This window comes from Ascaphus truei, chromosome 1 (genome assembly GCF_040206685.1).
Source record: "Ascaphus truei isolate aAscTru1 chromosome 1, aAscTru1.hap1, whole genome shotgun sequence".
NCBI classification, from domain to species: domain Eukaryota; kingdom Metazoa; phylum Chordata; class Amphibia; order Anura; family Ascaphidae; genus Ascaphus; species Ascaphus truei.
In genome coordinates this window covers 70,188,284-70,206,745 of record NC_134483.1, presented here as the reverse complement: position 1 = coordinate 70,206,745, position 18,462 = coordinate 70,188,284, and the positions used below count along the sequence as shown (strand labels likewise).

The 18,462-nt window shown below is 44.7% G+C and overlaps 1 protein-coding gene across 1 annotated transcript in view; it reads left to right on the top strand.

Annotated features, from left to right (window-relative positions):
- Positions 1-18,462, top strand: part of SLC38A9 (solute carrier family 38 member 9) — a 212,587-nt gene that overhangs the window by 181,376 nt on the left and 12,749 nt on the right. Inside the window, exons 11-13 of the mRNA XM_075589191.1 lie at positions 1,047-1,153; positions 2,074-2,187; positions 6,204-6,352. Of these exons, the coding sequence (XP_075445306.1) occupies positions 1,047-1,153; positions 2,074-2,187; positions 6,204-6,352 (370 nt within the window). The remainder of the gene's footprint in view (positions 1-1,046; positions 1,154-2,073; positions 2,188-6,203; positions 6,353-18,462) is intronic.

Here is an 18,462-nt window from a genome sequence, read left to right as displayed (position 1 = left end):
GGGATCGGTGCGAGGCTGGAGGATAGTTGCGGAGATCCGTGGTGGGCTGGTGCGGAGCTGCTGAGGTGAGTGCGGGGAATGCTGGGAGAACTACAGTGGCTGCTAGGGGACATGTAGGGCTGCCGGCGCCTCACTCCACCTCCTCCCGATCGGGCACGCGGCGGCCATTTAAAAAAAAAATTAGTGTGACCCCAGTTATTGCGCGGTCGGACCGGGTGGCCCCCGAGGACCGCGCTATAACGGAGTTGAGCTGTATCATGTTTTTGTGTTATTTGTTTGATCAGGTTATCTTTGTCTATAATTAGGACTTAGATTAAGATCTAATAACATTTTATGTTTGAAATATGTGAAAATCTTAAGTGGTTCACAAACTTTTTCTCACCACTGTATATACATTTAAAAAAAAAAAATACCAAGCCATAAATAGGCTGATCATATTCCTAACAAAAGACAAACTGAGACAAATCCAGAGATTTCAGGTTCAAAAGCCCCGTATTAAACTCATGTCTGCTAAATGGGGCTATTAACCTCCATTTTTTCTTTTTACAGGGTTGGAAGCAGGTGGTCCTCCAGAGATGAACCACCCTTCTTTCAGCTACAGGGACCCCCCAGTTTGAGATACTGGTGAAGCCACTTGTATTACTTCCTGGTTTTAAAGGAGATTTAACTGGCCATACAATAGGAAGCCAGAATCGATGATGATACAACTTCCTATTTGTTCGAGATTTGTCCACCATTTTGTTTTACCTGAAGGAGATTTAACCCTGATAGCTTCACTGGTATCTCTGGTACCAGAGGTCCCTGTAGCTGTAAATAGTGCTTTTTGGCTCCGAGAACCCCCACCGGATCCCACCCTGTGTAAAAAAATAAATATAGCGGGTATAAAAACCTGCACTTTAAAGTGTGAGGTGTAAGGTTTCTTGCTGATGCTGCTACATGTGAGATTCTGAAAGATGGCATGATATACTTGTGTATGTGCTGTGCTAGTTTATACATTGCAATTGTCAGTGACGCTGTTTTGTGTCTTTTCTCTCCCTGTATATTAGAGTTTAGAACGTCTTTTCCTCAATTTACTGGCATTCTAACCCTTGCGTTCTTCATCCACAATTGTATCATTACACTACTAAAGAACAACAGAAATCAAGAAAATAATGTAAGTAATGTTGTTTCCCCCCCCCTGCCCCCCCACCAAAAAAGATTAAGTAATGCAGCAGACAGCAGGAGTGGCTTGGCAGTTGGAGACTGACTTCTCAGAAGTGCACTCTAAGCGACAGTATTTTTTTTAGTAGGTTTGACGCACGGATCTGAACCGCACTGATTTCAGCTCCGGAGACCCCCTGCTTCCCAGGATAATTACCTCTGCAGGTGCTGCTGGTAGGCGCCACTGTTCACAAATACTGGGTTCACAAATACGGTGGTTTAAAAGCCCCGAGTCCCACGGGCCAATAGGAAGCTGCAACGTCATCTTTTGTCTTCCTATTGGCCCATGTGACGCAGGAGCTTAAAAACGCACAGATACCGGCAGCACTTACGAAGGCGAGTATCTCGGGAATCAAGGGGTAATGTATTTCCGTCTCATTCTGCGGAAATCATATCTCCTTTTGTCCCCACAAGGTAGAAATGTTAATAGCAACAATAACATAACATAATTAATAACAATTATTTATATTTTCCCACATTTTCTCTCTTTTAAAGCAGTGTGACCCCACAAAATTCTATGAACCAAAGGATCATCTCATGGTATTTAAAGACCTCCTTACTGAGGTCTTTGCTCTGCGGGAGACTTATATGTGTCCCACACCCTACTATATATATTGGTAACCAAGTTTGTTATACAGTGCTGTGTCATCTATGTGTATAGTCTTTCCTTCACTTAAACATATCAGTAATGGAAATCAGCACCAATAGAAGACACGTCCCTAAAGGTGTTTTTGCTAAACAGTCATGAGCTGAATTTATTATTTTCCTTTATGTCCTGGAGTTACATCCGGAATTGAATAATTGCTCTGAATGTAAAGGACCATGCAACGCCTTGTTAAATGTGCATATCTGTTCAATGTTGTCTGTTTGCAGGTGCGAGACCTTTCTGTTGCATATTTGCTGGTTGGTTTAACATACGTGTATGTTGGAGTTATGGTATTCGCTGCCTTTCCCTCGCCGCCGTTGACAAAAGAATGTATTCAACAGGTAAGGAAAAAACTGATTTTGTGTTCTGCAACGCAATCATTTGAAAACTCCTGGTTAGTCCTTAAACTGCAATAGTGCCGATCAGGCCACTATGGCCCGGAGTCTCCTTTGATGGGAGTTTTCATGCACTTGTGCTCACAATGCGGCAAAAATAGATTTTTAGACGTTACACCTAGTACTCAAATGATCGCCTACGCCAGGGGTGGCCAACTCCAGTCCTCAAGAGCTACCAGCAGGTCAGGTTTTCAGGATATCCCTGCTTCAGCACAGGTCTTCGACTGAGCCACTGATTGAGCCACCTGTGCTAAAGCAGGGATATCCTGAAAACCTCACCTGTTGGTAGCTCTTGAAGATTGGAGTTGGCGACCCCTGATCTAGGCACACATCGGCCGAGTTAAAACGTGTCCAATAGTGTATTCAAATTGCAAATTGTGTGCGCTAAAAAGTAAAACGTTTGCTTCATTCCTTCACATTCCTTCACATTCCTTCACAGCCGGTAATCCGGTGTCTATAATAACTTGGCTGCCTGCTGCAAGGAATGTCTGCTTTAGTCAGGTGCACACTTTGCATTTTGAATATACATTATCAGAGATGTTGATCTCCAAGGATACAAGTAAACGGGACGGTTATGGAGCAGAAAATGACATGTTAGTGGAAAAGTACTGGCTTCACTTAGTGAATGTCCATGGGGGGGTAACTGATGCTAAAATGAGTGAGTCAGACTCTCCGTGAGTGCGATTAACTAAATATCACAGGCCGAAATGATAGTTTACTTACTAAAGTAAAGCTTTACTGGTATAATTATTTTTTTTATAATTATATTTATCTGTGCCAAAGATAGAGTTGTACCTGAGCTAACAATATCTCACAGGTCGTTCTTAAGGTCTTGTGTATATTTGTCTATGAAGAACTGGCAAGTTTGCCCATTAAAGAGGCAATCCAAGCGGGTTTTTTGTTAAACATTTTGTTACTCGGGATGGAAGCAGAGGGTCGCTGGAGCTGAACCCCATTGATGTCTTGTCCAGGGACCCCCTGCTTCTGGAGATACTTACCTTTAGAAGGGGGTGCTGGTAGCCACCCCGCCTCGCATCGAGGGTTCGCATTGTGTCTGCTTTTCAAAGCTCCCCGCGCCCTGCGGGCCAATAGGAAGCGGTGACTCATCCGGTTCGGCTTCCTATTGGCCCACGTGATGCGGGCGCTTTAAAAAGCAGGAAGATACCGGCACCCCCTTCGCAGGTAAGTATCTCGGAAAGCGGGCAGAACCGCACCGTTTCATGCCTTATTCACAAAGCTAATCCTATGCAAAAATAACCGCTGTAATCCAGCTATATAGCAGGGGCTCAACACTACACACTATGGCGGGGTGACACACTATGGCGGGGTGACACACTATGACGGGGTGACACACTATGGCGGGGTGACACACTATGGCGGGGTGACACACTATGGCGGGGTGACACACTATGGCGGGGTGACACACTATGGCGGGGTGACACACTATGGCGGGGTGACACACTATGGCGGGGTGACACACTATGGCGGGGTGACACACTATGGCGGGGTGACACACTATGGCGGGGTGACACACTATGGCGGGGTGACACACTATGGCGGGGTGACACACTATGGCGGGGTGACACACTATGACAGGGTGACACATTATGACAGGGTGACACATTATTCAGAATACCACTGCATTGCCTTCCAATAATGTGACATTACTCCCAGACATTACACCCATTGAATTGTCTCCAAATAGATGAATCTATACTCCGCGTGAGGAGATACCTGTGATCCCCCCGAGATACCTGGAAATGAGCGAATATAAACCATTTAAATACAGCTTACATATTTAAGTTTGCATATTTCCCATCTACTTCCGGTATGTTCACAGTGTAGGTTAATCCATTAGGAAGTATATTCTCCTACATTGTCTCCTGCAAAAGCCGTACTCCCGGGTCTGGTTAGGAGTAATGCCGCAGTTGTGTACGGCTTAAATAACGATACATTATCTCCCGGTGTTAACTTTAACCAAGCTTAGTGAATCTGGGAGGAATGTCATTTAGGCTCATTTGCATATCGTTTAGAATAACAGCCGTTAAATATAACGCCATGCTTTTTACGGGGGAGGGGGGTGGGGGGGGTAAAACCTTGTTAATGTCGCGTAATTTGCTTTAGTGAATACTGGGTTCTGATTAATTCCTGTCAACTTGGGTTAGCGAAACATTTCACATTCTAACAGAGCTTCGTTAATCTGGGCCTATGAGGCAGGAGCGCTCACCTCCAGTCCCCAAGCCCCCCACCTACAGGTCAGGTTTTCAGGATTTCATAGCTTCAGCACAGGTGACTCAATCAGAGGCTCAGTCTTTGAAGACTTCAAAGTCTTCGTTGAAGATTGAGCAACCTGTGCTGAAGCAGGGACTTATTGAGCCACCTCTGCTGAAGTTGAGATATCCTTCAAACCTGACCTGTTGGAGGGGGGGGGGGGGGGCGGGACAGGGCTTGAGGAGTGGAGTTTAGCACCCCTGCTTTAAGGTATTACAACTTGCAACAAAACCAAAATGTACAAACTTCTATAAACATTTATTTGGTTTTATTAGTGCCAGTGTATTTGCTCCTCTGTCCGGTAACGCCTGCTGTGTCCAGTGCTAGAAACAATGAATATTTGAATATTAGTTTCTTAGACGTGCCATAAAAAAATGACAAGTACGACTAGAGATGTGAACGTTATTCCATTAAAATACTTATGCGAGGTAACTCACTAATCAACTGTCCCAAATAACTACCCCCCTGCTTTCTCTTTGTATTAACAACATTGGAACTGGAGGTAATTTAGCGCTGAACTGCACTATTTCTAGTTCCAGGGACCACTCCCTGTTCCTGAGATACTTGTAGGTGATGTTACCAGTGAAGCTTCCTGTTTTTTTTTTTGTTTTTTTTAAATAAAGGTTTGTAAATTTGGGTTAAGTAGAAAGCCACAACCGATGACATTCCGGCGTTCTATTGGCCCGTGGGAGGTTTGGCGGCCATTTTTATTGGCCCGGAGGGAGTACATACACTGGTATCTATACTTGCAAGTATCTCACGAACAGGGGAGTCCCCGGAGCGGAATAAAACATGGTTCAGCTCCGGAGGTCCCCCTGGATCCCATGCTGCAACAAAAATCAATATTATAAATAGAAATTGGCTGTGTGAGATTTGCTGCTTTCAGTGTTCCCATTGCTTCATATCACTCCCAAATTAAATAGCTGGAGCATATGTAACTAACTTGATTACATTACATTTAAGTGACTTTGATAGTTACTCAAACATCCAGTCTTGGAATTTATTGCCTAGCCCTCATGATATATTAGTTTCCATATAGTTGCATGTCTGAAAATACTTCTGATGCATTACTGTTAAAGGGCTCATGTGAAGTATTGTGGATCAATTAGTGTAGATAGAAAGTCGTTCTAGTAGCTGTGTTCGTCCTGAAGAAATGTAGATTCGTTGCCCATTGTTATGCCTTATAAGGGACCAATATGAGAGTTCTTCTGATATTAATGTACAGAGTTTAAAAAACAAAAACCTTCCTTCAAGTGTTCTTACAGTAAATGTTTGGAATTTACATCATTTTATGTGAAAGCAGAAAACGAATATTTGGTTATTTTGCTAGTTAAATCCTAATTGCATACTGTCTGAGGGGGAAAAGGCAGTTTTGTATGTAATTTTCCTTTTCTGTAGACATAGCAAGCAAAGTTACGTTATAGCGCCAACATTTGTTTGTACTTTATGGAAGAAATCTCTGTGTTTTATGTATAATGTTGACTTGGTATTCGCCAGTGACTGGTGTTTTAGGCCTACACTTAAACATCTACCAAATGTACCTCACATTATAATACAAGTTGTAGAGATAATTGAGGAGGTGTTGCACTGCTAAGTACTGTACGTTCACTTTCTGCTCTTTTCGGTAGATCTCATTCAGAGAACCACACTTGCAGTGTAACCAGAGTCTTTGTGTCCCCTCTCTCACCTAGAACTTCCTAGATAATTTTCCAAGCAATGATATCATGTCATTTGTTGCAAGAATATTCTTACTATTCCAAATGATGACGGTGTACCCGCTGCTGGGATATCTCGTGAGAGTTCAGCTCCTGGGACATGTCTTTGGAAACATTTACCCAAGGTACAAAAATAAAAAAGTTTATTACTTTTGGCAGCACACATTATTTTTCTGTAGTAACATGCAAGTTTTAAGGTCATTCAGGTTGTACTTGTGAGAGCTTTTGACATTACGTAACGTTGGTTTGGTGCTTTGTCACAAGTGATTTAAAAGCGACTTTGGAGTTAAATAAATGGCAATAGGGGGAAACAGACTTGGCAGCTGATTTTTGCTCAATACAGTTTTTTCTTTTTCAGACAAAATAAATGCTAAAAATAAAATTTAGCATTGGAAGAGTCCTGTATTAAGAAATCAGACACACACACACACACACACACACACACACACACACACACACACACACACACACACACACACACACACACACACACACACACACACACACACACATCCCTACACACATCCCTCTCTCCGCTCCATGCTGTTTCTTCCTCTTTTTGACCCCACCCCAGAAGCTCCTGAGATATCCCGCAGCCCCCCAAACCAATCAGGTCACTATGTCCAGAGGTGCAATACCGGACACATACATGCCCAGTATTACCGCTAATTTCCAGTGCCACAACAAATCCCAATAATATGGTACAGTCTAGTTAATTAACCTTGTATACAATTACTAAAAAGTACAGACGAGAATAAAGGGGTGTATATAATCATTCAATGTAATCCTTACAGTAATATAATACTTACAGCAAGGTTTCTGTCAAAAAGCAATTTAGAAAAAGGCCACTATTAAGTGCCACAAATGTGAAGCTGCCCAAGGTAGTGCTGCCTTGTCGAGATACACTGTGTGTCAACCTGAAATCGGTGCAATTTGCTGGGTTCAGAACAAAAATAAATGGAAAATATATATATATATATATATATATATTATTTTTTATGTGACATTCTGTTGAAGCCTGTAAAACTGCTTACGCTACAAGTTTGTTAGACTCATTGAAATGCAGTGAGAGTTGGCATGTTGAGCGAGTGAGACCACACTGATGAAAATTTAAGCAATTTGCCAAGTTTAGTTTGTCTACGTTCTCAGTTCACTTGATATAATTTTCACGTGTCTTGGGATGCGGCAAGTAGCAGGACTACTCTTACCTTAAACTACTAAGCATATCAAATAACAATTCTCTCCCTCTTCATTGAGAGATCTTACCTAATTCATTTCCCACACTAGTGCTTTTTAGTCTGTCTGACCGAACTTATGCTAACATCACCATGAGACCGTACAATTCAGAATTTAAAGTAATAGGCAAGTAGATTTTCTAGACCCCAAACTGCACCTCAGCGTAGATGGTCTTGCTGTTAATTAGAACATGAACTTCCAAAGTCGTTCCCCTCAGTGCTTTGCATCTACAGTGGCAAGGCATTGTGGGGCGTGAATTTGGAAGCTCCCCGAGTAATTAACAGCTACATAACCAATGCTGTCTGCATACACCGAGATACAGTTTAGGGCCTTATTTAAGCGTGTGTTCTCCCCCACAAGTTCAGGACACTATACTGCCTGGGATCGGTCACATAGTTTTGTCTGTTGAGTAGGCAATAAGATTGATTAATTAGGGATTAGCAGCGCAAATATTTTCTAGCAAGGGGAGCACAGTGTAAAAAGGTTGTGAATCCCTGCACTAGAATATTTGATTGGGACTCAACACAGGAATCTGTGTAGCCAAGTTTGGAAATCAGTGGGAACAAAGGACAAATAATAATAATAAGAGGGATGACAATCTTGGTCTTCATATACGTGTTCAACGGAGGAATAGAAGGCAAAGAATGGGAGGAGGCAGCTATGAAAAATTGCCATATATTTTCTTTAGATGAGCTGTCAAAGATTTGATTTTTTCAAAGATTCATCCATTTCTGATAAATGTGCGCAAGATGCCCCTGGTCTTATAGTATTTCTGAACAGTGACTTCACTGCCAACATTGGTGTACACATCTTACACAACTTCATTACTGCTATTGCTGTGTTTCCAGTAATACTGCATAATGGAACATGTTGCGCCACACAAACAAAGGATGATGAGATCAAGGTTGAAGATCATCAAAAGGCATTACGGAATTAGTGGGTTATAAGAGGAAGGCAGATAATTTAACCCACATACTGCAAGCGGCACACACAATGCAGTGGTACATATTTGTTTGTTTTAAACATTAGTGCTTCAAGTGACGATGATGATGATAATAATGGAAATTGTTGTGAAAGTGGGAAACAAATCTGGAATTTGGGTGGAAATCGGAGTAGCATGAATTGTGTTGATGGATTATGGATTACTTAAAGCCAAAGACATAAAGATGGTGATTCCATGACTTCAAATCAGTGACCATTAGTGCCTAACTGTCCTCAGACTACTAAATGGAGAGTTGGAGAGGCACATATGCCTAACGCTATCACTGTTCCGTTATGGAAGCCCTGAGGTAGAACAACCAAGGCATTTCAGTCCCAAATAAACCTTATTTACCATTTTATTACACAATGTATACACAATCTGATGAGGCATGTAGGCTACAGGATGCTCACCAATGCTTAGAAGTACTGTATGGTCTCATGCATTCCATGTAAGTGAGAAATAATAGCTTGCAACAATGAAAGTGGTCCAGGCCAGGGAAATGAAAAAATAGGACAGACTAAGGATGCTGGGACGTAGATCCTGTCCTCTCTCACCTGAATGTTCCTTTCCTGTCTTAACTAAAAAGTTGGAGTCTTGGCTGGGAAAGCTTTAAAGTAGCAATCCTCCCTACTCTTTTTGTAGTTGTTATTTTTACCCCCCTTTATTTTTTTACATATGGGATGGGAACTGGGGGATTTCCAGATCGGAACCGCACTATTTTATATATACTAAAATAAAATAAATAAATGGTTCAATTAGAGAATAATTTGTGGCTGCCGCCTTGCCACTTACGGGAAATAGTTGTAACAGTATAATTAGCTGTTTTCTTCCTTCCCACACTTAAAGCAATAAATGAAGAATGAAAGCCTCGTGACAATACATACGTTCTAAGCTCAGACATGTTTCTGTGGCAGCTATCACTGCACTTTCTTTCCATTACATGTGGCTGAGATTCAGAATAAAATGGATTTCGCCTAGAGCAAGGTTACAAATGTGCAATGGTTTTTATCTTGTCTGTTTTTACTGTTCCTTCAGTACATTATTTCATAAGCCAAAGTATTACAATTGCCCTCTACCTTATCAATACTAAAGAGTATAATCACTTCACTTAACTCGTATTTGTCAAGGTCCTCAATTGGGACCGAAATGTTGACCACTATACTGTATATAGAGTACTTTTAAAGAATTGACTGAAGTCTGTTAGTGCTGTTTCTCCCATGTATGTATGTATATATTGTGACAAACAGCTTACTCCGGGGCTCCGCCGTTTGTCCGGGACTGTTAGAACACGGTCTTTTAGGGTAGGTTAAATGATGAGGCGTCACGTGCTGTTCCTTTAAACAGGCTATGCCTGGTTTATTCAGTCCCAGGCACTGAGATTGCCACAGTGCATACAACAGAAACACATCAAAACAAAAAGCTGCTCACCTGAGCGATAACTTAACTTAGATTTTCCCTAACTCAGGGTGGAAGTGGCTTTTCCACTTCCAACAACAAAACAAGGTACTTTTCAGTTTTAGACAAAAAGGAACAGAATCATTTAACCTGTTTGGGGAGAGGCTTTTCCCCTCTCTGCTTCCAGCAGCCTTCCTGTCTCCAGGCTCTTGGGGAGAGGGGAGAGGAAACAGGAAATCAGTCTTACATACCTGATTTCTAATTAGCATGACAGGTGACAGAAATCAGGCAGCAGACAAACTCTGGTCTGGATCCCTCATCCCTCAGTTCCAGCGCTTGCCAAACTGTGGTATGGAGTGCATGTATTATGAGGCTGCACTCCCAGGCCAAACAGGATAGAAACTGTTCAGTATCCAGGGAGCCCTATATATGGAATGTATTACCATCCCCTGGTTTCTGTCACATATCCTCCCCCCCAGCTCAGACCTCGAGGGATGAGCGACCATGGATATTAGGGAGTGCATCCTTGACAACCCGTTAGCATTGCCATGTTTGTGCCCTGACCTGTGTTCCACAGAAAATTTAAAGGGTTGTAGGCTTAGGAACCACCTGGTCACTCTAGCATTCTTTTCTCTGTTTTGACACATCCAAGTAAGGGGTGCATGATCTGTGACCAACTGGAATTTTCTCCCCAACAGGTAGTATTTGAGCGTCTCTACAGCCCACTTTATTGCGAGACACTCTTTCTCGACTATGGAGTAATTTTTCTCCTGGGGATTTAGTTTCCTACTTAAATAAAGGACGGGTTGCTCCTCACCTTGAGACTCCTGGGAGAGTACCGCCCCCAGCCCTACCTCAGTTGCGTCGGTTTGGACTACGAACTCTTTGGAGAAGTCAGGTGTGACCAACACTGGTTGGGCACAGAGAGCTTCTTTCAGGCTTCTAAAAGCCTGTTCGGTTTCGGGGGACCACTTTACCATTAGCGGTCCTCTTGCTTTTGTGAGGTCGGTTAGTGGGGTTGCCTTAGTTGCAAAATTGGGAATAAACCTTCTATAGTACCCAATTAACCCCAAAAAGGTCCTTACCTGTTTTTTTGTAACTGGCCTTGGCCAATTTTGTATCGCCTCTACTTTGAGTGTTTGGGGTTTGAGTAAACCTCTGCCAATAGAATACCCCAGATAATTGGCCTCCTCCAGACCAATAGTGCATTTAGCGGGGTTAGCAGTTAGTCCAGCAGACCGAACTGCGTCGAGCACAGCTTGGACCTTTGGAAGGTGGGATTGCCAATCTTCACTATGGATTACCACATCATCCAGGTAAGCGGCAGCATACCGAGCATGTGGTTTTAAAATTTTATCCATCATTCTTTGGAATGTGGCGGGAGCTCCATGTAAGCCAAAAGGCAGCACCCTATACTGAAAGAGGCCGTCTGGGGTTGAGACGGCTGTCTTTTCTTTTGCCCTTTCTGTGAGGGGAACCTGCCAGTACCCTTTTGTTAGGTCTAGGGTTGTGAGATATCGGGCTTTGCCCAGACTCTCTACAAGTTCATCTACCCTGGGCATAGGATAAGTATCAAATTTTGACACCGCGTTTAGTTTCCGGTAGTCATTACAAAACCTTGTTGTTCCTCTGGCTTTGGGACTAAAACTATAGGGCTGTTCCACCCACTTTGGGATTCCTCAATTACGCCTAGTTTTAGCATTTTTTTAACCTCTAAACTTATAGCCTCTCTTTTGGCCTCTGGGATTCGGTACGGTTTAAGGTTAACTCAGACCCCCGGTTCAGAGACTAGGTCATGTTTAATTACGCTAGTTCTACCTGGCTGTGTAGAGAAGACTTCTTTGTTTCTTCTCACTAAATTCTGAACCTCTCGTTTCTGATGAACGGACAGGGTTTCAGCTATGCTAACCTCTGGGTCAGTTTCTCGATTCTCTGACTGACCTGGGGGTAGTAGGGTTAACAAGACCTCTCTATCTTTCCAGGGCTTAAGTAGGTTTATATGGTAAATTTGCTCAGGTTTCCTCCTACCTGGCTGTCACACCTTATAATTTACTTCTCCCACTCTTTCCAAGACCTCATATGGCCCATGTCACTTAGCAAGGAATTTACTCTCTACGGTGGGAACCAGAACTAGCACCCTATCGCCTGGAAAAAAAATTCTGACCCTAGCACCCTTATTATACGTATTCCTCTGTGCTTCTTGAGCTTTTTCCATGTGTTCCCTCACTATAGGTAGGACTGCAGCTATGCGGTCCTGCATCTGGGCAACATGCTCTATTACACTTCTGTAAGGGGTAACCTCGTGTTCCCAAGTCTCTTTGGCTATATCCAGTAAGCCCCTTGGATGTCGGCCATACAATAGTTCAAACGGGGAGAAGCCTGTGGATGATTGGGGAACTTCCCTAATGGCAAATAACAGGTATGGTAACAAACAATCCCAATTTTTCCCATCCTTATCGACCGCCCGGCGTAACATGCTCTTTAAGGTTTTATTGAACCGTTCCACTAAACCATCTGTTTGTGGATGATAGACTGAGGTTCTGAGATGCTTGATTTTTAGGAGTTTACATAACTCTTTTGTTACTTGGGACATAAATGGTGTTCCTTGGTCAGATAAGATCTCTTTAGGAATTCCGTCCCGGGAAAACAGAACTATTAACTCTTTTGCTATGTTTTTAGCAGAGGTGCTACGTAGGGGAACTGCCTCCGGATATCGGGTGGCATAATGTAATATTACCAATATATGCTGATGTCCCCTAGCGGACTTTATTAGGGGTCCTACTAGATCCATAGCAATCCGGTCAAATGGCACCTCTATTATGGGAAGAGGTACCAATGGGCTACGGGGCGGTGATCTGACATTCTGGGCATGAGGAGCAATAATTTGTAATTTCTGCCAGAACCCCAGGCCAATAGAAGCTTCGGAGAACCTTTTCTTTTGTCTTTTCCACCCCTAGGTGTACCCCCAATGGGTGACTATGTGCGAGGTGTAATACTACATTACGGAATGTCCGTGGTACCAACAATTGTTTAGTTGTAACTGATTTCCTTTTATCAACCTGATATACTAGGTCATTCTCTACCTCGAAGTAGGGGTAGGCAAGTGACCTATCTGGTTGGCCGGGAGTACTATTCTGGTCCCGTATATTCCCCCTTGCTACCGCTAATGTAGGGTCTTCCCACTGGGCCTTCTTAAAACTCCCAGGACTGACCTCTAGGTCAGCGAGGGTCTTATCCTGTTCTGGGGTGGTAAGTGCCTGTTCAACATCTTGATTTGGGGTATTCCCTACCAAGGTAGCCATGGGGAAGGGAATTTTACAGCACTCCTCCTTTTCCCCCTTCTTATTTGGGCATTCGTCAACCTGTATTTCTGAAAAAGGGAAAGGATTTGTTTCTTCTGTTACTTCGTTATGGTCCGCTATTGAACTCTGGGCGCTATTCTGAGAGGAGGACCACATTTTTAGAAAATGGGGAAAGTCGGTCCCTATTAACACATCATGTGCCAGTTTGGGTACAATACCCACTTTGAAATCTAAAGAACCAAACTCTGTTTCAAAAAAAACATCAACAGTGGAATATTCATGATTATCCCCATGTATACAACAAATTGCCACTCTTTGTGAACTGTTTACCTGTTTCTTCTTAATGGGCAACAGGTATTCGGACACTAGTGTGACCATGCTCCCAGAGTCAAGAAGTGCCCGAACCCTCTTACCATTAACCTTTACAAATGCCCACAGATGGTTATTCAAGGGGTCCTCTGGGCTAGGGCCCATACATTGGGACCACAACGAATAAGGTTCAACGCTGTTGCATTGCATGGGTTCAGCATTTAGTGGGCAGACTTTCGCGGTGTGGCCCCTCTCATAACAATTTACACATTTAGGTACATAGTCTGTGTCCCACTTTGAGCCTTTTTTCGGCTCCCCATGTTGGCTGTTGCCCTTAGTGTGCGAGCCACTGTTGCTGGTGCTGTGTGAAGGCGGTCGTCGCTCTTCAGCCCCCCTTAAACCTGGTACCCTTTTACCGTCTCTGGAAGAGTCCTGGAACCTTGGGTAGTGGGGTTGCTCCACGACTATGGGTTGCGGGTGGTCTTCTGCTGCATTGTACCTTTCTACGAGGGCCACAAGCTCGTCTGCATTGTGGGGGTCACTCTGACTGACCCAACGGCGTAGGGCAGAGGGAAGTTTCCTCAAGAACTGGTCCATGACCAACCGTTCCACGATGTGGCTTGCTGAGTTGATCTCGGGTTGTAGCCACTTCCGAGCGAGGTGGATGAGGTCATACATCTGGCTTCGGGTGGCTTTATCCATCGTGAAGGACCATGCGTGGAACCTTTGGGCACGAACAGACGTGGTTACGCCGAGGCGGGCGAGGATCTCGAACTTCAATTTTGCATAGACGTTAGCTTCGGCTGGGTCTAGATCAAAGTAAGCCTTCTGGGATTCGCCGCTTAGGAAGGGTGCGATTAGACTGGCCCACTCAGCTTCTGGCCATCCCTCTCTCTGTGCCGTGCGTTCAAACGTGAGAAGATAGGTTTACACATCATCCGAGGGCCCCATCTTCTGAAGGTAGTGGCTTGCCCTGATCATTTTCGGGACTGGGGCTGCCTCTGCCAGTGGAAGGTTACTGATAGTCTCCCTCAGGATCTCGAGTTCCTGCTGTAAGCCCTGAGCGAACCGTTGTTGCTCCTCTCTCAGCAAGCGGTTTGTCTCTTGCTGGTTTGCATTCGCGATTTGCAGAGGTGCATTCGTCTGTTGCTGGTTTGCATTAGTCTCTTGCTGGGCTATTAACAGCTGTTGCTGGGTTGCACTCGCCTTTTGCAGGGCTGCATTCGTCTGTTGCTGGTTTGCATTAGCCTCTTGCAGGGCTGCATTTGTCTGTTGCTGGTTTATTAACAGCTGTTGCTGGGTTTCATTGGCGTCTTTCTGGACAGCGACATTGCGTACCAGCGCACTCACCACGTCTTCCATCTTGTTTGGAGAGAAAAAAAACTTTTTTTTTTTTTCAAAGTTCTTTAACCCGCAGACCTTTTAGTGTTCTGCCCGCATTCTCCACCATATGTGACAAACAGCTTACTCCGGGGCTCCGCCGTTTGTCCGGGACTGTTAGAACACGGTCTTTTAGGGTAGGTTAAATGATGAGGCGTCACGTGCTGTTCCTTTAAACAGGCTATGCCTGGTTTATTCAGTCCCAGGCACTGAGACTGCCACAGTGCATACAACAGAAACACATCAAAACAAAAAGCTGCTCACCTGAGCGATAACTTAACTTAGATTTTCCCTAACTCAGGGTGGAAGTGGCTTTCCACTTCCAACAACAAAACAAGGTACTTTTCAGTTTTAGACAAAAAGGAACAGAATCATTTAACCTGTTTGGGGAGAGGCTTTTCCCCTCTCTGCTTCCAGCAGCCTTCCTGTCTCCAGGCTCTTGGGGAGAGGGGAGAGGAAACAGGAAATCAGTCTTACATACCTGATTTCTAATTAGCATGACAGGTGACAGAAATCAGGCAGCAGAGAAACTCTGGTCTGGATCCCTCATCCCTCAGTTCCAGCGCTTGCCAAACTGTGGGATGGAGTGCATGTATTATGAGGCTGCACTCCCAGGCCAAACAGGATTGAAACTGTTCAGTATCCTGGGAGCCCTATATATGGAATTTATTACCATCCCCTGGTTTCTGTCACAATATCTAAAGCAGCAATCCCGCCTGGGATCTTACCTGATCCGCAGTCCCTCAATGTCCAGGTACCCTCATTCCCGCAATGTTATACATTGGAGGGGAGGTGTTCCCTACCTGTCTTCTGGTTTAGGGGGGATTCTGATGTCTTCCGTGTGAAGCTCGAGAGTTAGATCTGGAAGAAAGCAGTATAGGTTATTTCGGTGTAGGTATAGGGTAAATAAGAGATCCAGAGTGTGAGAGAGAGTGTGGGTGTGAGACAGACAGAGAGAGAGAGAGACAGAGAGAGACACACACACACACACACACACAGAGACATAGATACAGAGAGAGACACAGAGAGAGAGAGAAAGAGAGACACAGAGAGGCACAGAGAGGCAGAGAGAGAGAGAGACACACACACACACACACACAGAGAATGAGAGACACAGAGAAAGAGAGAGAATGAGAGAGACACAGAGAGAGAGAAAGAACACACACAGAGAGAATGAGAGACAAAGACAGAGAGAGAGAAGGCGACAGAGAGGGAGAGGGCGACAGGGAAAGGGTGAGGGCGACAGGGAAAGGGTGAGGGCGACAGGGAAAGGGTGAGAGCGGCAGGGAAAGGGTGAGGGCGACAGGGAAAGGGTGAGGGAGACAGGGAAAGGGTGACACAGGGAGCGGGTGAGGGCGACAGGAAAAGGGTGAGGGCGACAGGGAAAGGGCGACAGGGAAAGGGTGAGGGCGACAGGGATAGGTGAGGGAGACAGGGAAAGGGTGAGGGCGACAGGGAGAGGGTGAGGGCGACAGGGTGAGGGTGACAGGGAGAGGGTGAGGGTGAGGGCGACAGGGAAAGGGTGAGGGTGACACAGGGAGTGGGTGACAGGGAGAGAGGGTGACATACTCAGACACACACACTCACTCACAGACAAACTCACTCACAGACACACACACTCAGACACACACACACTCACTCACAGACACACACTCACTCACAGACACACACTCACTCATAGACACACACTCACAGACACACACTCACTCACAGACACACACTCACACGCTCACAGACACACACGCTCACAGACACACACGCTCACAGACACACACGCTCACAGACACACACGCTCACAGACACACGCCCACAGACACACTCGCTCACAGACACACACACACACAGTCACTCACAGACACACACACACACACACAGTCACTCACAGACACACACACACAGTCACTCACAGACACACACACACAGTCACTCACAGACACACACACACAGTCACTCACAGACACACACACACACACACTCACCCACTGTCACTCTCACACTGTCACTCACACACACTCACCCGCAAGGCAGGGGGGGTCGCACATGGCAGCGGGGGCCTCCGCACGGCAGCGGGCCCTCCGCATGGCAGGAGGGCCTCTGCAAGGCAGGGGGGGCCGCCTCCAGATACCGCTGCAGCAACCACCCCCCCACCCCCGAAGCGGACGTCGCCGCAGCACCCCTCTCTCTCTCCCCCCCCCGCCCGAAGCAGAAGCGGATGCCACAACAGCACACCCCCCCCCGAAGCGGACGCCGCCGCAGCACACCCTCCAGAGGCGGACACCGCCCCCCCTCCAGAGGCAGCAGCCTACCTCCCGCCCCGGGCAACAAGCGGAGACCCTCCCGCCCCGGGCAGCGATCGGGGGCAGGGGGGGGAGGACATCGGGGGAAGGGGCTAACCCAGAGCTGCCAGCCGGCCCTCTTCCCCGCGTCAACCCAATGAGGGAGGGGGATTATTTATTTGTTTAAAAAAACAAAAATTTGGTGCAAGCAGGGGAATTCATAGAGCCGCAGCACGGCTCGCCAGTGGCCTAAATCCACTCGCCACGGGCGTGTGGTTATAACTATTTGTCGAGCACTATATATATATATATATATATATATATATATATATATATATAACGACTGGTGCTAGCAAGGCTGCAGTTGTTGTGCCTTATTTCCAAATTGAAGTGTAAATGTGAGGCATTCTTTGGGAATTCATTGTGCAGTACTGTACATGGTGGGGACAAATTGCAAGATTCCCTGGAACAAGAGAACAAATGGGCGTTTTGTAATACTTATTCTAATACGAAAATAGCCAAGAAAAATATAATGTTTTTGTACTCAAACAATGTCAAAGGTTTTTTTTTTTATTGAACAAATAATGCTCGTGGTTTTCTGAGAACTTGGGGGCACATCCTTTTTAACATTATCAAACTTGATGGATTTCCAGATTAAATGGTTTCTCTTAATTTGTATACATGGCTCTATTTATTCTTCTTCTCTGAAACATTGCATTTTGTAGCATTTTTTTTGTTAACTTTTCCAACAATCCTTACTGGTCAAATAATATCGAGAAGCAAAAATCGGAAGTGGGTCCTGGACACCGCAAAGCTTTAACCTGCCATTTGCTGATCTATTAATTAGAAGTAAACAAAGGGTTTATATTTTTAAACCATTTTCACAAATACGTTGACTTGTTTTCTTAGACTTTTGCTGTCACTGTAGAGAAACGTAAGACCTTATTTCCATAGGAAAATGTGTTTTAGAAAAAGAAAAATAATTACGTTTGTTTAAAATGTACTTTTCTTTAACGCTTTGGCAGCCCTTTTTTTGTAGCAAAAGGGTTAAACCAAGAAAACATAGACCAAAGACACAATCTATTTTCTATTTACAGTACCATGCTGTTGGGGAGTGTCAGTTGTTGCCTGTTTTTGTCTTGTGGGTAAACTGGCCCCATTCTGTGAACTTTAGGAGTGAAAAATATACCCCTAGGAGTTTGGTAGTTAGGATGCAGTCACATTAGTTCAAATCCCAACACAAGATCTATAGCTCCGGAGACTTTGTTTACTCAAACTGGTGTGTTATGTCCAGGTTAAGTAATGTAATGTGTCTCTAATTGATTGAGATCATATGCAATGTACCGTGGGAGAAA